Source organism: Neoarius graeffei, chromosome 28, assembly GCF_027579695.1.
Source record: "Neoarius graeffei isolate fNeoGra1 chromosome 28, fNeoGra1.pri, whole genome shotgun sequence".
NCBI lineage: Eukaryota > Metazoa > Chordata > Actinopteri > Siluriformes > Ariidae > Neoarius > Neoarius graeffei.
This window is the reverse complement of record NC_083596.1, coordinates 583,025-605,524: the sequence shown is the minus strand read 5'-3', so window position 1 is coordinate 605,524 and position 22,500 is coordinate 583,025. Positions and strand designations below refer to the sequence as shown.

Here is a 22,500-nt window from a genome sequence, read left to right as displayed (position 1 = left end):
CTCCTCGTGTCTGTGCGGGTTTCCTCCTCTGGGTCTCCGGTTTCCTCCCACAGTCCAAACACACGTGATTCGGTCACCTGGCTCCTCTAAACCCCCAGAGGGCTGAGTGGGAGTGTGATGGTTGCTGGTCTCTGTGTGACCCGCCCAGGGTGAACCCCGCCCTTCACACACAGTCAGCTGGGATTGGCTCCAGCTCACCCACCCTGATGGAGAAGTGGGATCGATCATGGACGGATGAAAGGATGGAATTTTGTGTAGAAAGTTTGCAAAGATATGGCAAATACTCCAGCCGGTAATTGATGTGAAATCACAGAAATGGTCTCAAGTCTTTTGCATCTTATATTTTCCTAAAAACAGCCACAATTCACCTGTTAATAAACCTGGAGACTGAGCGAAAGGGTTCAGGCTTTTCTTCAGCTGTTCTTTAAAGGCTCATTGGATGATTGAGGGTTTTTTCCTTAAATATTTGCTGCATACTAAAGTTTATTCTATTACATATTATATATTGTATATTACACATTAGATTATAAATATTATGTGAGAAAATTTATCAATTAAGAACATCTGTATTTTATTGGAGCAGCCAAATATTACACCAAGATTATATAATTCTGCATAATGACTTTATTGCACAATTAATAACACTCAGGTGTTCTGGGGGGCATAGCTTATTTTGCGAAACACCAAAACTGTGTGTGTTTGTGTGAGATAAACATTATTTACTGGTTCATTTCCTGCAAAACTCAGAAAGTGAAAAGATGTCAGCTCATTAACATGACGTTCTCCTTCATTAACAATGAGCATGTTCCTGAGGGAGTCATATTTAACCCTTGAGTGTTTCAGTCTCATGGCCTCAGATAACATCTCCATGAAGTGCTCCACACAGCACTGCTGTAAGTCAAACACAACTGAGTGAAGAGAACACAGACTAGACTCATGTTAACATCATCACAGTTAACTCTGTAAAACAGCAAATGAGAGAAACACACTGAAGTCGCTCTACACACTCATGTGACTCAGTGTGTGTGTCTGTGTGTTTATACAAAAACAGGCAGGCTGCTGTGTCACAGAGAAGTCCTGCTCTTACACATGGTAATTAACGCTTTTCTGTTTTTCATGCTGCTATTGTAGACTAAATTGTGAGTGAATGAATGAAAGAGTGTGAGAAACAGCAGGAGGTCTGGAACACAGCCCTGAGGAAGATGATGTGCATAAGTTAAATATTTGATTTTAAACTGAGAGAATTCACTGCACTGTGACATTTCACTGATCCTAACAGGTCCACTTCCTGTCTCTGATCACTTCCTGTTACATCACACCTCTCCAGGTTTGGCAATGTGACATCATATGTGTGTATTATGATGATGTATGTAATCGGTGCATCATTTGCATATATTATTATTAACAAAGACCACATGAGACAGTGTGACCTTTGACCCGAGTGAACTTTAATGCCCTGTGTCCAGGGGAACAGACACAGTGGAGACACAGCTGCTGCATAAAACCTTCTGAGATTCTCTCACTGGAACCATCGCACTTTTACTGTTAGAAATAAATGAAATAAAAACAAATTTGCTCTGAAAAACACACACACACACACACACACACACACACACACACAGGGAACGAGCCTGACTGAAATGTTTCCCACATGTTTCTGTGCGCTTTCACTCTGCTGTAAATGAGCTTCTCTACTCAGCCCTAATCTGTTGGTGATGAATTAAAACTCATCAATAATAAATCACACACACACGGTCATTATTCACACTAACTCTGTGTGTGTGTGTGTGTGTGTGTGTGTGTGTTACTGAGACACTCTGCTCTGACACACAATTTTAACTTTATTAACATCTTTCTTGTCTTTTTCATGCTGCTGTATTTAGATGGAACTGAGTGAAGGGAAGAAAGCAACAAAAACAGAATCTGAGACAGAACTGTTAATAAATATATCATAATCAACCTTGTGTTTTTTCAACCCCAATAATAATAATAATAATAATAATAATAATAATAATAATAATACAGCTCATCATGTGAGCTCACACACTCACTGTATTCAGTAAGAGTGATATTTTTGCCCTTTACTTTCAAGAAGGACAGAGTGTATAAACTATGTGTGTGAATGAAGTGCTCCATGGTGTTTAGCTGATGGGTTTGAGCTTGGACCAGGGGTTAGTGCCACGCACGTCAATCGGAGGATTGTTGGAGAAGACGTGATTACACAAATCGTCCAGTGGAGGCTCGGGGTCTGTGGTGGCGAACTGGGAAGCGTCCTCAATCTCCTTCCTCACTTCTACATCAATCTCCTACAGGGAACAGTGACAGGTTCATTACAGTGCAGGCACACAGACACACACACACACCATATATCTGTCTGCCTGTCTGATGGTCTAGCCGCAAATCTGTTTTTCTGATGTTCACTGGTCTCTCTGTTGATCTATCTGTCTCTATTCTAACAAGATCAGGAAACAATCTGTGTGTGCGCACGCGTGCATATTGTATGTACAGTGTATGGTGTTCATGTAGTATTTATGTGTATTGTGTGTGTGTGTGTGTGTGTGAGAGAGAGAGACACAGACCTTGAGCTTCTCCACACTGGCCATGTTGTTACTGATCATGCGGTCCTTCAGCATGGAGATGGGGTCACTCTTACTGCGCACCTCCTGGATCTCCTCACGTGTATGGTAACGATGGCGACACAGCAGGCTCAGAGCAGTCTACTAAGGGCTTTTAGAACTCACACACACCAGGTGGTAATCAGGCTGTTTACCTGATGCTAGGGTCACTCATGCTGTGTCCATGGTAACGGTAGGTCTGGAGCTCCATCAGAATTGAAGAAGAAAGAAGAAGAAACCTTTATTTGTCATATGCACACTTCAAGCACAGTGTAATTCATCCTCTGCATTTAACCCATCTGAAGCAGTGAACACACACACACACACACACACACACACACAGAGCAGTGGGCAGCCACACCAGAGCGCCCGGGGAGCAGTCAGGGGTTCGGTACCTCACTCGAGGGCACCTCAGCCCAAGGCCGCCCCACATCAACCTAACCTGCATGTCTTTGGACTGTGGGGGAAACCGGAGCACCTGGAGGAAACCCACGCGGACACAGGGAGAACATGCAAACTCCACACAGAAAGGCCCTCGCCGGCCACGGGGCTCGAACCTGGACCTTCTTGCTGTGAGGGCGACCGTGGTAACCACTACACCACCATACCCTGTAATTATTTATTTATAATAAACACATTATTTATAATATAATTTCACATTAGAGTAAAACACACATTAACATCTGTGCTTTAATTCTCTTTCGTGCATCAGCTGATCACACACAGCACTCCAGCGCCCCCTACAGGTGCAGTGTACAGCTTATAGAGATGAAAGTGGAGCAAAGAAAAAAACCCTGAAAGTCAAACTAAAACTGTGTTCACACTTATACCGGTACGATAGTGGTATAACTGTATCGATACAAAGTATACCGGTACAGTGTAGTGCATCTGTCCACACTAGCGAGAAATGTTTGTGGTTTTCTTTCACGGTAGTTGAAATGCGCGTGCGTGAAATGTTTCCATGGTTACCGAGTAACTTCCTTCCGAGAATATATGGCGGATGAAACAACGTGTGTGTGCTTTTTGTTGTCAGTGTACAGTCTGTATTTCTGGTGGTCATTTATTCAGTCGAATCGTGTAAAACGTGCGAGGCAGTTGAGAAAGAAAGAAACGAATCTCCGTTCTTCACTATTTTATTCAGCGAAGACATCGATTGAGGTGTGTGACTTTGCGCATGTGCATTATATTTGTATCGATACAGAGCCGCTTCATCTGTCCACACTACAGCGAAGCGCTACAGTACCGATACTGTACCGGTACGAAACCCATACATTTGTGGGTTTCATACCGCTACAGTTATACCGCTACAGTACCGGTATAGTTGCTAGTGTGGACAGGTATTGCGGTACGAAAGTAGGTTTCGTATCGGTACAAAATCCCGAGTGTGGACAGGGTATAAGATGGGGGGGGCAGGCAACGTCCCCCGAAAATATTTTAATAACATAACACGCAAAACCCTGCATTCTAGCAGGGGTGCAGGTAGGATTTTTGAACTGGGGGGGGACTGAGCTGTCAGCAAATGATTCCATTTTGTGTGTGTGTGTGTATATATATATATATATATATATATATATATATACACACTACCATTCAAAAGTTTGGGGTCACTTTGAAATGTCCTTATTTTTGAAAGAAAAGCACTGATCTTTTCAATGAAGATCACTTTAAACTAATCAGAAATCCACTCTATACATTGCTAATGTGGTAAATGACTATTCTAGCTGCAAATGTCTGGTTTTTGGTGCAATATCTCCATAGGTGTATAGAGGCCCATTTCCAGCAACTCTCACTCCAGTGTTCTAATGGTACAATGTGTTTGCTCATTGCCTCAGAAGGCTAATGGATGATTAGAAAACCCTTGTACAATCATGTTAGCACAGCTGAAAACAGTTGAGCTCTTTAGAGAAGCTATAAAACTGACCTTCCTTTGAGCAGATTGAGTTTCTGGAGCATCACATTTGTGGGGTCGATTAAATGCTCAAAATGGCCAGAAAAATGTCTCGACTATATTTTCTATTCATTTTACAACTTATGGTGGGAAATAAAAGTGTGACTTTTCATGGAAAACACAAAATTGTCTGGGTGACCCCAAACTTTTGAACGGTAGTGAGTATACATGTTATTTCACCTCCCTCACTGCCATCACCAGGAACTACCTGCAGGCCAGGACAATGATAACATTTTAACATAGCCTATGGAAATCCAAAGTTTACACATTATCATCACGCACAGAAATTGCAAAACTAGTTTTAAAACCGCTAAGTTCTAACTGTTAACCATAGCGAGAGGCTGGGCTACGTGTGTGTGTGTAAAGTGTAAACCAGTGCATCCTGACTTTCTAACTATGCCTGTGTGTTGAGTGAGCGGCAGTCAGTCAACAACTCTTCACAAAGTTTCCTTATGAAACAATATGCTCGCTGAAATTATGGCAGGGAACGCCAGATTAAACATTAAAACTGCCTTCTGAGCACTGTATCTACAGGCTACCACCGAAAGAAGGAGGCTACCAGAAAGGCATCTCTACTCCGTACGATTTTACTTTCACTACGCCATTACTTTGAACAGACGATCAAAAAATTGCAAGGTGATATGATAAAGTAAGGCACAGTTTACTTAGTCTTTTTTTTTTTTAAACGATGCAATCGTTTTCTGCCTTTTGGCACCCTTCATCATGCCGTGTTGGGGTCCTGAACTAGGAGGCGCTGTCCCCGATATGCCTGTCAAACTTGTGGGTAACCATAGCAACCAAGCTCGAGCTCGCAACCTGTGCAGTCTGCGCAGTTGCAACTATGTATGTACTGCTGTGCACCTCAATAAACCGAATGGTAATTAGTCTTTTGATTTTTCCGTGAGGTTTGCCTTATGCAAAGAAAGACAGCATAGACGTTTTTTCCTCCCTATAAGTGGGGGGGACCGAACGAGGTGAATTTAAATCTGGGTGGGACGAATCCCCCCCGTCCCCCCCTCTATCTGCGCCCGTGCATTCTAGTGCATTTTAGTACTTATTTTTACTAAAACAGGTTATAACTTTTAAGCCTTTTTCTTTCATGTACATTAATGATTAACATGTCAAAAATATCAAATTTAATTCCCTGAGTTAATGAGTAATTTTCAGGAGTGCATTTTGAAAATGCGGTGATTTTCCTGCTACACAGTTCATTACTTTGAAAAAAATCAGACAGTTGAAGGTCTCATCTCATTATCTCCAGCCGCTTTATTAAGCAGCTAACGGATAATGAGATGAGACGGATAAATCCTGTTCTACAGAATCACAGGCGGGCTGGATCCTATCCCAGCTGATGTAGGTTGAATTGGGATTAATTAAATTATAAATTATGTGATAATTGATAATTAAATTAATCAATTTATAAATAAAGATCAGTCTCATAAAATCTTAAATTATTAATCTTAATACTCACCGTGAATGGTTACACTCAAGATTAATGGTAGCTCTGTATTAGATGGGAAACCCAGTTGTATACAAAAGCTAAATTCTGAAGGAAAAAGGAGTTCTAAATAGTTGACCTTGTGAATAAACAACAGGAACAAGTAAAATGCAATTAATTTTAATTAGCTTTTATTTGTCTACTACTCACTAATAATAATAAACTCAAAATACATTCAATGTCAGCAAAGGTAATAAGACAAAACAATGGAACAATTACACCTGGACTATAAATTTGAGGGAAAGAGAGAGAGAAAGAGATAGAAGAAAAAAGAAAAGAATCCCTTGTGTGCGTGTGTGTGGAGGTGTGTGTGTGTGTGTGACCTAGCTTGTCGTTAGCTAAAACAAAGGAATGTTAGCTAAAACAAAGGAATGTTAGCTAAATAGAACAAAGGATTAGCTCTGTGGCTAATGTGTGCTTTGTGTAGGTATCTGTGGGCAGATGCTAATGACTAGCCACTCTGGCAATGCTTAAACAAAATGGCGGTCAGTGCCTAGGTGTCGTATCACAGGTAACTCAATGAGGAAGGTATCAAAATGGCGTCGGAAAGATGGCGCCTGCAGGCCTAGTCGAGAACACAAGCCTACCAGCTAGCGTATCACCCTGAGGTAGCTAGCAATAAGTTGCTAAGGAGAATCTGACCACGCTACAGCTGGATCCAAACACTGCACTTAACAATTTCCAACAGACTATCTAGGCAAAGAACTCAACGCGAGAGAGAGAGAGAGTGTGAGAGAGTGTGTATATGTGTTGGATGGAGAGAACTAGGCCTTGTAGCGGTCTAGCCTCGGAGCTTAAAATAACAAACTTGTCGCTGCGCTGCTAATCAGATAGGGAAGCTAGCAATGGAGTTAAGGAAAGATATCATGCAAGATACCCTGTCTAACAAGTTCAAAGAAAAAAAAAAAAAACAGAACCAAAACAAACAATAAAAACAAACAAACACCTTCCGTGTCTGAGCGGGTATGCTAAATAGCTCAAAGCTTAAACATGACCCTAACAACTGTAGGTTGAATTGGGATTAATTAAATTATAAATTATGTGATAATTGATAATTAAATTAATCAATTTATAAATAAAGATCAGTCTCATAAAATCTTAAATTATTAATCTTAATACTCACCGTGAATGGTTACACTCAAGATTAATGGTAGCTCTGTATTAGATGGGAAACCCAGTTGTATACAAAAGCTAAATTCTGAAGGAAAAAGGAGTTCTAAATAGTTGACCTTGTGAATAAACAACAGGAACAAGTAAAATGCAATTCAATTTTATTAGCTTTTATTTGTCTACTACTCACTAATAATAATAAACTCAAAATACATTCAATGTCAGCAAAGGTAATAACAAGACAAAACAATGGAACAATTACACCTGGACTATAAATTTGAGGGAAAGAGAGAGAGAAAGAGATAGAAGGAAAAAAAAAAGAAAAGAATCCCTTGTGTGTGCGTGTGTGTGAGGCTAGGGCAAGCCGATGCGTGTGTGTGTGTGTGACCTAGCTTGTCGTTAGCTAAAACAAAGGAATGTTAGCTAAAACAAAGGAATGTTAGCTAAATAGAACAAAGGATTAGCTCTGTGGCTAATGTGTGCTTTGTGTAGGTATCTGTGGGCAGATGCTAATGCTAGCCACTCTGGCAATGCTTAAACAAAATGGCGGTCAGTGCCTAGGTGTCGTATCACAGGTAACTCAATGAGGAAGGTATCAAAATGGCGTCGGAAAAATGGCGCCTGCAGGCCTAGTCGAGAACACAAGCCTACCAGCTAGCGTATCACCCTGAGGTAGCTAGCAATAAGTTGCTAAGGAGAATCTGACCACGCTACAGCTGGATCCAAACACTGCACTTAACAACAATTTCCAACAGACTATCTAGGCAAAGAACTCAACGCGAGAGAGAGAGAGAGAGAGAGAGAGAGAGAGAGAGAAAGAGTGTGAGAGAGTGTGTATATGTGTTGGATGGAGAGAACTAGGCCTTGTAGCGGTCTAGCCTCGGAGCTTAAAATAACAAACTTGTCGCTGCGCTGCTAATCAGATAGGGAAGCTAGCAATGGAGTTAAGGAAAGATATCATGCAAGATACCCTGTCTAACAAGTTCAAAGAAAAAAAAACAGAACCAAAACAAACAATAAAAACAAACAAACAAACAATAAAAACAAACAAACACCTTCCGTGTCTGAGCGGGTATGCTAAATAGCTCAAAGCTTAAACATGACCCTAACAACCATCTGAATAAGCTACAAATTAAAAATTTGCCCAAGTGCCTACTCAATGCGATGGAAGTTCTTTCTCCGATGTCCGCGCTGAGGGTCGCAGTCCGAGGAGAGGAGGTTAGCGGCGCGTTGCGTCCAACCGCGGCTAACGAAGCAGGGAGATGAAGGCCTAGCTGGCCCACGGTGCTTCAGGAGAAACCTCCGGTGATGCGTCGACGAGAAAAAGGCTGAGAGGAGCGAAGCTGTCCGCAAATGCCTCTTAGCGTGGAAAACTACTTAACTGTAGTTAAACTTTGCAAAGGTTTAGAATCGAAACCACTATATCGCTGAAACTTAGCGGGTCGTTCAAAAGTTCGGCCGAAACTAATTTGAACAGGCTGTTCTCAGACAATAGCGGTTAGTCTCAACACTGTAGCTTGCGTGCCTACAGTCCGTCCGACCACTCCAGTAGTCAGAACATGAGAGAGCGAATCGAGGCGCTCTCGATACAGTTAAAGCAGTTCCACTTCACGTCACATCCGGGTGGAGCGCGCAAGGAAATTGTGGGATCGTTATAGGGGGCGCTGGCGAGTTACCAACATTCCCCCCTTGGCCATAGGCGCTGAAAGGAGTGATACCCTATGGGCACATGGTGTTTAGTCTGCGACCCACGGTCCCTAGTAATCCACAATGAGGTAGTTCCACAATGAGGTAGTTCCACAATGAGGTAGTTCCAAGGGTCCTTTCTGTGAAAAGTCTTTCAGACACAGTTCAACAGTTCAATTCATTTCATACAGTCCATAAGATGCATAGGCACTTGGGCATGAAAGCATAGGCACTTGGACATGAAAACAATTACACTATGGCTACTTAACTACCTTCTACATACAATATTTCACACAGCAAACAAAAAGAATCAAAACTCCATAAAGGAAAATGGAAAAGAGGGGTTAGTTAGCGTGTTAGCAAGCCTACTCTTCAAGAAAGTTAGTGGAGGCCTTAGGCCTGATGGAGAATCGGACAATGCCACGATCTAATTTCTCAGGTGCGTAGATCGTTTTGTCCAGTTTGCGGTGTAGTGTCAGTATGTACCTATGTAGAGTGATGGCTATGAAGACTGTGATAACCCAACCGCTAGTTAGAAATCCCAGCGCAATTCGGCTTATTAAAGATCCTTGATCGGAAGAAGGGTTTGCGCGGTTATTCAAGAAAGTGGTAGCGATGCCAGTGGGCTTAAGATCGAATTGCACGGTTTTGGTCCCTTCCAGCAGTAGTTGTGCTTGGAGGGTGGAGTTTATCTCAAGTTCGTGACTTGGGAAGGCATCGGGCATTTCTATCTCGGTCTCATACTGGTCAGCGCTAAGGTGATGGAGGGTGATGTCACCCACGTGAACAGTGGCTCCTAGTGGGACACTTAGGAGAGAGGTTTCGTTAGGGATCTTCATTCTAGTGGCAGTGTTATGTTGATCATATGATACCAGAATCTCAGTTTGGGGAGTGTTGATTAGCCACCGATTACCAGCTCTTTCTACTCTAGTTCCTATTCCTTCATCTTTAATAGACAATTTGCCTGCACACTTCTGATCGGGGACTTTTATCAATCCACAGAGACGGTCTGTGGTGTCTCGGATAAAGGGATTGCTGGGGCAGACCCAGTGGATATCTTTGGTAGAGGTGCACATGTCTAAGTTAGGGACGAGGTAGATAGAGGGGTTGTCATCGTGATAGGCTATGGTGGGAGGTGTCTGCAAACGTACGTGTACGTCGTTGTTCCAGAAACCTACATTAAGGACAGATTTGATTCTGTATATGTTTTGCCGTTCAATAACGGGGAGATTGAGGATGAAGCCTATTTCTAGGTTTTGAGGGTTCACAAAAATGGGGATAGCACTGCCAAGACTATAAGCCAGATGAATCTGTGATGAGTAAACGTTAGTCGTGGTAGTAGATCGGAGTATGCTGTCAACCATGCTGAGGGGTATCAAATATGGTGGGATTTTACGTCCACTCAGGGTGCTGAGAGAGCTACTTACTTCTCTCATCAGGTCCTGCATTAGGTCTCGGATTACTCGGACGTACTTGACTTCGCTTCTCATGATTGCTGCTAGCCTGTCTACGGCATGTACTGTGTTCTTGATTAATGTAGAATGCATGTTAACGGTTAGTATGGTTCCCTGCAGGGTTTTGCCTAGGCCCTGCAGCTCCTCCTGTTGAGTTAGTAGTCTACCCTGGATTTCTGCAACATACAGGAGTTTGTTATTCCGATTTGAGTGGTAACAAGGGTGGTTACTTATAGATGCACGCTTATGGATTGAGAGGCATGCAACTAAGTTGGGCAGGCTATAACTTACTGTTTGTCCACCCCCCTATGGAGTGTGGACTGCTCAAAAAGCTTTATTTGGTTGCTATGGACCCATCTATACGAAGGCGCCTGGCTGGGCTTCGAAGTTTTGATGCGGTAGGCGACGGGGGACAGTTTACCGACGATTTCGAAAGGGCCGGACCAACGGGGTAAGAATTTCCTGGCTACTCCTACCGGTTTGGTGAAATTGAAGTATAGGACTCTGTCGCCTACTTCGTACTCACGGTGTGTCGCCTTTCTGTCGTAGTAAGCTTTCTGTCCTTTTGCACTCTTTTCGAGGTGTTCCTGGGCCCACGCAAATGTGGCCTGCAAGTGGCGTTGCAAGTCGGTGACGTACTGGTGTGCGGTGTACGCAGTGGCAACGCTTAGGTCCTCTGGTCGGTAGAGGAGGTGTAAGGGAAGAACCATTTCACAGCCAGTCATCATTTCGAACGGGGTGACTCCGGTGGTGCGGTGAGGAGTGGACCGAATGGCCATCAGCACCAGAGGGAGTTTGATGTCCCAATCTTTGCCATGGTGACTCACATACTTGCGAAGCATGCTCATGATGGTTTGGTTGGCGCGTTCGACCTGACCAGAAGACTGAGGATGATACGCGATGTGGAATTTTGCCTCGACTCCGAGCATCTCCCACAACACTCTCATGACCTCTGCGGTGAAATGAGTACCTCGGTCGGAATCAATGGATAGGGGCAAGCCCCAACGGCTGAACACATGGTTCATAAGAAGGAGAGCGGTGGTCTCTGCGGTTTCGTTTGGGGCGGGCAAGCATTCCACCCACTTCGTGAACGCGCAAGTGACGGTCAGGAGATACTTATTACCTCGAGCCGATTTCGGCACCGGTCCGACCCAGTCTATCTGGAGATTAGACCAGGGGAATGAGATGCCTTTGCTTTGCAGTGGGGCGCGGTTCAACGGTTGGGCTGGTCGGAATTGGCAGCAAATCAAGCACCCTTTGACATACTCAGTAACGTCCTGAATCATGAAGGGCCAATAGACAATCTGTTGGAGTGTCTGGTAGGTCGCCTGAGCGTTCCTATGGCCCCCGCACGGGCTGTCATGAGCGTACTGCAACATGACCCCCCTATGATCTGTGGGCACGACCCACCGGGGAGGTCCCTGGTTGCGTGGTGTGTACACCAGGAGTCCTTTCTCGAGTTTTAAGCCGTTTTTGAGATTGTGAAGGTGATTTAAGTCTCGGGACTGTTGCAACTCTTGTGGGGAAATTGGGGACGCCACGGGGTCCGCAAGGAACTTACGGATTTGGTGGATCACGGGATCCCTTTCCTGCATAGACACCAGGTCGGCATCCTGGGGCAGTCGGCCGAGTTGCACTGTTCCTGCTTGGGGTACTGCGTCAGTTTGACCTGCTCTAGCCTGTCGGCGAGTAATCGCGGTTACGTCATGGCGTGGCGTCTCGGGAAGCCATGGCGGCTGGAATTCCCAAAGGGGGCCGTCTACGGCTCCCGCTTTGGCGAGGCCATCTGCCTCATCGTTACCGACTTTGTCAGGTCCTGGGACTTGAGAATGTCCCTTCACCTTCTTCCAATAGACGCACATTCCCTGTTCGGTTACGAGTCGATCGCATGCTAGGAAGAGTTCGGAGTGTTTCACTTCCTTGCCCCTTGCATTTTTCATGTCCTGCACCTTCCACGAGGGAAAGTGTGAGACGAAGCTATGCCTGGCATAATTTGAATCAGAGCAGAGGACTAACCGCTTGATGTTCTCACGGGCAGCTTGTTGCAGGACGATGAGCACGGCTGCTACCTCCGCATATTGGCTAGTCTTAGCCCCGAGTCGGTGTTGGTATTTCCCTTGTATAGGGCCGTTCGCCCATACGATACCGACACCGGCTTGCACTTTGCATTCATGATGGAATGAGCATCCATCTATGTAAGCGGTGGGGAGGTCTTTGCAGACGTTCTCGTCATAGTAGTGGTGGTCGGAGGGGAGAGCAGGTACGGTTGTTAGTTCGGTTTGATCTGGACTATTCTCGCAGTCGCAATGCTGGCATTCCGCCAGCCCTCGGCCAAGCACCATCTTGTGGTTCTGGGCGTACTTCACCTCGACGTCGTAGCCCTGTAGTGCCATCATCCAAGCTGCGATGCGACTGTTCGAAACTCTTCCCTCTCTCAGCCTCTGGCTGTTCAAGAACGAGACCGGTTGATGATTGGTCTCTATCACCACCTTCTGGCCACCAATGTAACTGCGAAAGTGTTCAACGGCCCAGACCGTGGCCAGCAGGGCTTTTTCGCAGTCTGAAAATTTCAACTCCACAGCACTGAGGGGCCGACTGGCGTATGCTACGACACGGCGATCTTTGTCATGCTGCTGTGACAGTGCAGCGCTCAGGCAGTGGGTGGAGAAACTAGCCTCCAAGAAGAACGGTTTGTCTTTGTCGGGATACGCGAGGCAGGGAGCAGAGCAGAGCTTCTGCTTCATGCTCTTGAACGCGAGTTCTTGAGGCTCACTCCACTGGAAGGGTTTATCCTTCCGGAGGAGCTCGGTGAGCGGTCGTGCTATCTCCGCGTAGTCCTCGATGAACTGTCGGGAGTAGTTGCAGACCCCTAAGAAGCTCCTGAGTTCGGGTACGTTGGATGGGGCTTTGATATCTTGGATAGCCCGCACCCTCCCTGACTGGGGTTCAATGCCATCTGGCCCGACGCACAGTCCAACGTATTCAACTTTGGTGCGACACCACTGCCCTTTGGTGACAGAGAGCTTCGCTCCTGCTCTGGACAGCTGGGACAGAACATGGCGTATCTCTTCGAGGTGTGCATCAAAAGTCTGTGACCTAATGAGGATGTCATCGACATAGATCAAGTTGCCACGAGCTGCGGCATCGCTCATTGCCTTATGCAAGAAGATGTTGAATTCAGCGGGGGAGTTCGCGTAGCCGAACGGACATCGGTTGAAAGTTAGCTGGCGGTTCCCAAAGGAAAAGGCCAGCTTGTGCTGGTCAGCTGGATCCACGCGCATGGTCCAGAATCCACTCGCCACGTCGGCGGTGGAGAAGAACTTTGCACCCTTCACCTTGGCAAGTTCTTGATCCAGATGGATCATGGGCCATCTTGACAAGGGCACTTGCTTGTTCAGCTGCCTATAGTCAATGGTGAGACGCCACTTGCCGTTCGGTTTCAGCACTGGCCATAAGGGGGAGTTGTAAGTCGAGTTACACTCACGAATGATCTGCTTTTCCAGCAGAGTGTCCAGTGTTTCTTGTATTGAGTCGTATGCGGCTAACGGGATTTTGTATTGCCGCACGAACGTCGGTGGAGCGTTCGGATCTGTTGGGATTCGGACGGTGTGGATGTCCGTGACTCCGCAGTCATTGGAATCTCGCGCCCAGATCGCCTTGAAGTCGTAGAACAGTTCACGGAGCTGTCGTCTCTGGGCGTCCGTGGTCAGGCTGTCAGCTTTCACCAGCTGTTGTTGAACTTCTCGTTCAAAGCCTGGGTACGGTTCACCTAGAGCTGAATCAACGACCTCAGTTGCAGGGGTGTCGTTGCTCGATTGCGTGGCAAGAGCATACACCAGCATGTGTTTCGGGGTGTCAGTTTTGGTCATGACTATGCGCTCGTCGCAAAGCATGATGTGAGGTTCGATGCGGATCATGTGGAAAGGAAGAGTGATCCAGGGAGGTTCCACTGGATCGGAATGAGTGTCCGGCGTTGGCAGCTCACCAATGACTGGAATGGTGAGTTCAAAGTCATGGAATGCCTGGTCTATCAGAAGGCCTAAAGGCCGACGGGCGGGGATCGTGATGGCGTCCCGCGTGGAGTTTTGAACCAGGAGGTAAGCGGAACGATGACTCACTTCAAGCAGCGGAGTCCCACACACGGCTAAATCGAGCTCCATGAAGAATCTGAGAGGCTGGAAGAACGCCTGGGGGCTACGAAACTGTTGGTCTTTCATGATGACCAGCTTAAGAGGGGAACCAGCAGTCCTAGCGGGAATGACAATGTCAAATTCGCTAGTGACATGGCAGGCTTGGGGAATCGTTTGTCCTGACCGCATTTGTTCCGGGTCAGCTTGGAACGGGTGCTTAGCAGCGTCGGCTTGGGTCCAGATGACCCGGTTGACTAGGTCCAGTTGGGCTCCCAGTCTGACCAAGATGTCTGCCCCAATGACCAGTGGGTCAGGAAGTCCGGGGACGACACTCAAGAAATGAAGGAATTCTCTCTGACCGATGGCGAGCGACACGGCGCAGACGCCTGTGGCTTTGATGGGGCTCTGGGGTTGTTCGGCTGACAGTAGCCGGTGGCTCTTCTGCACAAAGACAGCGGAAGGAGTGCTCTGACGCACTATGTCGAACCACGTTTGGCTGATGGCTGACTTCTCTGACCAAAGCGCTAACCTGACGGCAGGTGCCGTGACGCCGTTGACAGCAATGTTGCCAGATATCCAGGGGTAGTACCTGGTTGGGGCAGATTCGCCAAGAAAGCAAAGGAAAGACGGGTGGCCATCAAGCGCGTTGCGGTTGAGAGGAGTGTCGGTTGAGTTTGGTGCGTCTTGACTCGGCTCAGGGTGGAGCGGAGTGGTCTCGAGGTTCTCGGGGACCTGCCCTGACTCAGCTATCGGTGGAGTAGCCTCCACGCTAACTTCATCGCAACAGGCTCGATCGTGACGACGAGGATCTGGGGTCTGTGGGGACGCGACCTGGGCCCACAGTTGCCCACGACGACAGTCAATGAGGGGCGCTAGCCTATCTAGTAGGTCTTGGCCAATGAGGAACGGTTCTACCCCAACAGAGCAGATGTAAGTGGGGTGAGTGATGGACATGCCCTGGAAGGTGAGTTCTAACCATGCAATGGTTGTTACTGGGGCTTGATTCTGGGTGAAGCTAACCAAGTTGACGTCACAACGTTCGGTTCTGATGGGTCTACCTTGCGCGCGCCGCGCATCAGAAACCTCTGCGAAGACTTTGGAACACATCAGGGTGATTTCTGACCCGGTATCTAAGAGAGCTTGGAGGGAAACGTTGCCTTCTACCACAACTGGGGTATAGATACGCTTGGCGTTGCCTTTCCTAACCAAATCTCCAAGAAACTGCGTCAGGGGTGCATCCTGCGGGTCAGGCTTCACTAACGGAGGGGGTGGTTTCAACTCATCGCTGCCTATTGGGCAGGGGTCCTTTCCCCACCCCACGAGGTAGACACGCGGTGGTGGTGGGGATGGGTCCCGGCCTAGTCATGCTGACGGTTCGTCCCTGTCCTTGCTCGGCTTACCCTTCCTGTTCTTATTGCTCAGCAGTTGTTTAACTCGTGCTAATTCGGTCCTCAGTTCTGCCATCCCAAGCGGCTCTTGGTTGGCTTGTTTAATCCGTGCTAATTCAGCCCTCAGTTCTGCCATCCCAAGTGGCTCTTGGTTGGCTTGTTTAGCGGTAGCTAGCTTAGGGCTCCGCTCCCTTCGAGAGGAGTTGCGATGGGGCCTTGACTGTCCGCTATTCTGAGATTTAGGGCCGTGACTGCCAGGTTTGCGGTTACCTTGCCCGTGGGTGTTGGAGCCCTGTTCCCCCTTGGCTCCAGCTTGTCGAACTTTCCAGTTACCTTTGGGTTGACTCGATGTCTGGTGGCCGGGGTTTGGGTTCGCCCAAGGGGGCCCGCGGTTTGGGGCTTCACCCCCTTCTAGGCCTAAGGACTGATCTTCCTGCTCATATAGGCTGAGGACTCTGGGATCGTCCTCGTGGCGGTCTGTGGGTCGGACGAACGTCTCCCACGTTAGTTGTGCGGTGCGACGCATTTCTCTCATAGTATGGGGTCGCTGGCGACACGCGAGTGTTACTTGGTTACGGATGCACGGGTGAAGGTTATGGAGGAAGAGGGACTTGAAGTTGCGATCTTCCTCTAGCCCGGGCTCGCTTCTGCCCTGAAAGTACGCTGCACGGAGCCGACGGTAGTACTCGCGAGGGTGTTCGCTTCGTTTCTGTCTGATCAGAATGGCACCCATCGTCGCAGCAGTCTCGTCCTCGTACAACGAGTATTCCTCTTTCAAGTACTTGCGTATCTTCTTGTAGTTGTCGAGGACTGACTGCGGTAAGGTCTCAACGAATGCTCGTACGCCACTACCTAAAGTTTTCCAGACTAGTCTGGCCTTTTCATGCGACGTAGCCTCTGGCAGGTCCAGGAGGCTACGCTCGATTTCCCGGAAATAATCATTAACGCTTCGGTGTCTATGATTTTCCGGCTCAAAACGCTCTATGTCTTTCGCAAGGACGTCGATTTGGCGGATCCTAGTTTTGCGTTCTGCGACGAGGCGTTTTGATTTTGACCCGTAGGGGTCCTCGCTGTCTTCGCTATTTGAGCTGCTCTCATATCGCCTATGTCTGCGTTTCGGCTTGGAGGCGGCCTCTCCGTCAGAGGAGTCTGAGGGTACGTAGCGCGGCGTTTTCTGCGGGCTAGAGGCTGCAGCGATATTGAAGCGCGAGGGGGTGTAGTGGGGAGTAAAGTAAAAACTCCCAGCGCCACGAGGTGGCGATCGCGCGACTTTCACGCGAGTTGAGCTTGAGTGCGGTGTCTGATCTACCGTTCTAAGCTCAGGTTCTTCCTCCTCCAGAGCGGAACTCTGTTCTTGGGAGGGTTTGGCCGATCCCTCATCTGAGCGACGTGCTTGCGTCACTTCTTCTCTGAGGTATTCTATTTCGCGCTTTAGTTCATCTTGTGTGGCTCTCAGGCCCACGAGGCTACTCTCCGCGCTTTCTGCTCTCCTTTGAGCTTCGGCCAGTTGTCGTTTTAGTGTTCTTTTCTCTTGTTCGAGGGTCATACACACATGTTCCATTTCCTTATAGTAGATCATGAACAATTTGGGTAGCCCTTCTGGAAGAGTCATAGTACGCTCCTTAAGTTCCCTAACGGCTATGTGTATTTCATCAAAGCGAGCCTTTTGGTCCAGATCACAGAAGTAATTTCTCCTATCCTCCGGGACTTGGCCTAAATCGCCTACAACGTCGAAGAGAGAGAGGAGGGGCCCTTCTGACTCCCTTGATGGGGAACGCGACATTTTGTTCGAAATGTATTAATTAACTTAAAGGAAATTAATACTAGGGGTTGATTAGGTTAGAATTTAATTTAATCCAAGTTGCTAAATAATTGATGTGGTTTCTTAGCTACTTTGTTTTCACTAATGTTTCACTTGTATTAATTAGCTCAATTAATAATTAGTTAACAATAATGATTATTATTATTAATAATATTAATTAAGTACTTGGATTAGATATTACTCTAATGTACTAATCAATTAAACCAGTTTATCAGCTAACTGTGGTTGGCAGCTGAATTTCAGTTCTGTGATTAACACACTGTTAATGATTCACCATTAAAGTCATCTGTGTTATACCTTGGCAGTTGATTTTGGGTATACAGCAGTTTACAAGTTATTGTTGAGAAATTCACAAGGTCATTAAACTATTCCTCACACGGGGCACCACTTTAATGTAGGTTGAATTGGGATTAATTAAATTATAAATTATGTGATAATTGATAATTAAATTAATCAATTTATAAATAAAGATCAGTCTCATAAAATCTTAAATTATTAATCTTAATACTCACCGTGAATGGTTACACTCAAGATTAATGGTAGCTCTGTATTAGATGGGAAACCCAGTTGTATACAAAAGCTAAATTCTGAAGGAAAAAGGAGTTCTAAATAGTTGACCTTGTGAATAAACAACAGGAACAAGTAAAATGCAATTCAATTTTATTAGCTTTTATTTGTCTACTACTCACTAATAATAATAAACTCAAAATACATTCAATGTCAGCAAAGGTAATAACAAGACAAAACAATGGAACAATTACACCTGGACTATAAATTTGAGGGAAAGAGAGAGAGAAAGAGATAGAAGGAAAAAAAAAAGAAAAGAATCCCTTGTGTGTGCGTGTGTGTGAGGCTAGGGCAAGCCGATGCGTGTGTGTGTGTGTGACCTAGCTTGTCGTTAGCTAAAACAAAGGAATGTTAGCTAAAACAAAGGAATGTTAGCTAAATAGAACAAAGGATTAGCTCTGTGGCTAATGTGTGCTTTGTGTAGGTATCTGTGGGCAGATGCTAATGCTAGCCACTCTGGCAATGCTTAAACAAAATGGCGGTCAGTGCCTAGGTGTCGTATCACAGGTAACTCAATGAGGAAGGTATCAAAATGGCGTCGGAAAAATGGCGCCTGCAGGCCTAGTCGAGAACACAAGCCTACCAGCTAGCGTATCACCCTGAGGTAGCTAGCAATAAGTTGCTAAGGAGAATCTGACCACGCTACAGCTGGATCCAAACACTGCACTTAACAACAATTTCCAACAGACTATCTAGGCAAAGAACTCAACGCGAGAGAGAGAGAGAGAGAGAGAGAGAGAGAGAGAAAGAGTGTGAGAGAGTGTGTATATGTGTTGGATGGAGAGAACTAGGCCTTGTAGCGGTCTAGCCTCGGAGCTTAAAATAACAAACTTGTCGCTGCGCTGCTAATCAGATAGGGAAGCTAGCAATGGAGTTAAGGAAAGATATCATGCAAGATACCCTGTCTAACAAGTTCAAAGAAAAAAAAACAGAACCAAAACAAACAATAAAAACAAACAAACAAACAATAAAAACAAACAAACACCTTCCGTGTCTGAGCGGGTATGCTAAATAGCTCAAAGCTTAAACATGACCCTAACAACCATCTGAATAAGCTACAAATTAAAAATTTGCCCAAGTGCCTACTCAATGCGATGGAAGTTCTTTCTCCGATGTCCGCGCTGAGGGTCGCAGTCCGAGGAGAGGAGGTTAGCGGCGCGTTGCGTCCAACCGCGGCTAACGAAGCAGGGAGATGAAGGCCTAGCTGGCCCACGGTGCTTCAGGAGAAACCTCCGGTGATGCGTCGACGAGAAAAAGGCTGAGAGGAGCGAAGCTGTCCGCAAATGCCTCTTAGCGTGGAAAACTACTTAACTGTAGTTAAACTTTGCAAAGGTTTAGAATCGAAACCACTATATCGCTGAAACTTAGCGGGTCGTTCAAAAGTTCGGCCGAAACTAATTTGAACAGGCTGTTCTCAGACAATAGCGGTTAGTCTCAACACTGTAGCTTGCGTGCCTACAGTCCGTCCGACCACTCCAGTAGTCAGAACATGAGAGAGCGAATCGAGGCGCTCTCGATACAGTTAAAGCAGTTCCACTTCACGTCACATCCGGGTGGAGCGCGCAAGGAAATTGTGGGATCGTTATAGGGGGCGCTGGCGAGTTACCAACACAACCATCTGAATAAGCTACAAATTAAAAATTTGCCCAAGTGCCTACTCAATGCGATGGAAGTTCTTTCTCCGATGTCCGCGCTGAGGGTCGCAGTCCGAGGAGAGGAGGTTAGCGGCGCGTTGCGTCCAACCGCGGCTAACGAAGCAGGGAGATGAAGGCCTAGCTGGCCCACGGTGCTTCAGGAGAAACCTCCGGTGATGCGTCGACGAGGAAAAGAACTGAGAGGAGCGAAGCTGTCCGCAAATGCCTCTTAGCGTGGAAAACTACTTAACTGTAGTTAAACTTTGCAAAGGTTTAGAATCAAAACCACTATATCGCTGAAACTTAGCGGGTCGTTCAAAAGTTCGGCCGAAACTAATTTGAACAGGCTGTTCTCAGACAATAGCGGTTAGTCTCAACACTGTAGGCGAGCGTGCCTACAGTCCGTCCGACCACTCCAGTAGTCAGAACATGAGAGAGCGAATCGAGGCGCTCTCGATACAGTTAAAGCAGTTCCACTTTACGTCACATCCGGGTGGAGCGCGCAAGGAAATTGTGGGATCGTTATAGGGGGCGCTGGCGAGTTACCAACACTGACTACGGGCGAAAGGCGGTGTTCACCCTGGACAAGTCGCCAGGTCATCACAGGGCTGACACATAGACACAGACAACCATTCACACTCACATTCACACCTACGCTCAATTTAGAGTCACCAGTTAACCTAACCTGCATGTCTTTGGACTGTGGGGGAAACCGGAGCACCCGGAGGAAACCCACATGGACACGGGGAGAACATGCAAACTCCACACAGAAAGGCCCTCGCCGGCCACGGGGCTCGAACCCGGACCTTCTTGCTGTGAGGCGATAGCGCTAACCACTACACCACCGTGCCACCCACATTAGTTTGTATTGTCTGTAAATTTAAACACCACTGAATACCAAATTTCTCATATAAATCAGGGGCGTAGGGTGTGTGTGTGTGTGTGTGTGTGTGTGTGTGTGTCAGTCACACACTGACTGGCAGCCTGAGTGCATTATGTAACAAAAAATAATTCCCATTGCTAGTTTTAGGCAGCTTAGAAACCGGCTCTTCCATTATTGCTGTTTCTTCCATGTTTTCTTGATGTTGTGTTCTAGAAACGGCACTAAAACTTAGCTTCGAAACCACAAAATGCAACTTTGATGGGAAAAAAATATTAGAGTAGAGTGGGGTAATACGCCCCCGGCCTGTTTTACCCAAAATAACCACCAGATGGCGCAAAGTTACATTTCTATTGTTGCTATGGACTGGGTTGACAACGGGGATATACAAATATCCACTGTGGATCGCATATCAGCAACGCAGCGGAGAGAAATCAAATTTCATGGTAAGTGATATAATTTTCAGATATCAGTAAAACTGTATTTAGATAGCTGCTATTTCGTCAGATATCCCAGCTGTGTATGTGGTATGAGTAGACAAGTCAGTACGTTAAAAAAAATACATTAGGTATAAAAAGTTGAATCACATTTTGAAAGTAAGACCCTTTTTTGTAAAAGTGTAGTCTGTGGGGTAAAACGCCCCCTTAATGGCGGGGTAAATGGCCCCCAGGGGCATCGTTTCCTTTTATCATAATTAGAGTAGAGTGGGGGAAAAGCCCCCCTTAAGTTAAATTAAGTTTTTCTCCAAGTTGAAATGAACCATGTGTTTAGTTTTAATCATAGTTTTTGACAACAATGACATGAACAATAATGCCACCTAAAGTTTGCCTAAAGTTAATACTTAATTTTTTTTTTAACAAAAACAAACATTGTGCCAAGGGGGCCTTTTACCCCCCCAGTGGGGTAAAAGGCCCCCTGAGGTGGGGCAATAGGCCCCCTCACTCAAAAAAACAAGGAAATATCCCTGAATTAATGAATAACTTGTTCTTTGTTAATTCATGTTCAATCCACACAAAATTATATTGAAATTAAAATGCGAAATATAATAAAATAATGCATCTATTCATTAATTCAGGGATATTTTCTTGTTTCTTTCACATTATAGGCTTAAGTAAACACTTTTGCTATCCAAACAGCTTTTTTTGAGTGAGGGGGCCTATTGCCCCACCTCAGGGGGCCTTCTACCCCACTGGGGGGGTAAAAGGCCCCCTTGGCACAATGTTTGTTTTTGTTAAAAAAAAAAAATTAAATATTAACTTTAGGCAAACTTTAGGTGGCATTATTATTCATGTCACTGTTGTCAAAAACTATGATTAAAACAACACATGGTTCATTTCAACTTGGAGAAAAACTGAATTTAACTTAAGGGGGGCTTTTTCCCCACTCTACTCTATATATACACATAATAAATTGCTTACCTCTCTTCACGTCGAAAGAAGGAGAAAAGTTTCGCTTGTTTTGACATGGCGAATTATTAACACGAGAAAATACTCGTAATTTGCAACTAAAGAGACTGCAGCTACACTGGCAGCTTGAACATACTTTCTAGTGCGATTGTGTTGCGCTTGCACAGAACGGTGTCAGTCCTGCACGCCTTAGCATGTGCACCTTAAGGCGTGCCTGGGGCGCGCGCACCTAACGAGCTCCGGCACGCACGCCGTTAACAAGGAACACCTGTCTTTAATCAATGCACTATGTTTGGGCTATTTAAGGACCGCGCCCATGCGAGGACGATGCGAAGTATTACGCCGCGTCTAGGAACGCGAAA

At 46.1% G+C, this 22,500-nt stretch overlaps 1 protein-coding gene across 1 annotated transcript in view; it reads right to left on the bottom strand.

Annotated features, from left to right (window-relative positions):
* Positions 1–1,384: 1,384 nt before the first annotated feature.
* The window catches only part of pdha1a (pyruvate dehydrogenase E1 subunit alpha 1a), a 25,553-nt gene continuing 4,437 nt past the window's right edge, over positions 1,385–22,500 (bottom strand). The window contains 4 exon segments of the mRNA XM_060913018.1: positions 1,385–2,306; positions 2,580–2,706; positions 2,771–2,854; positions 8,924–8,928. Of these exon segments, the coding sequence (XP_060769001.1) occupies positions 2,142–2,306; positions 2,580–2,706; positions 2,771–2,854; positions 8,924–8,928 (381 nt within the window). The 3' untranslated portion in view covers positions 1,385–2,141.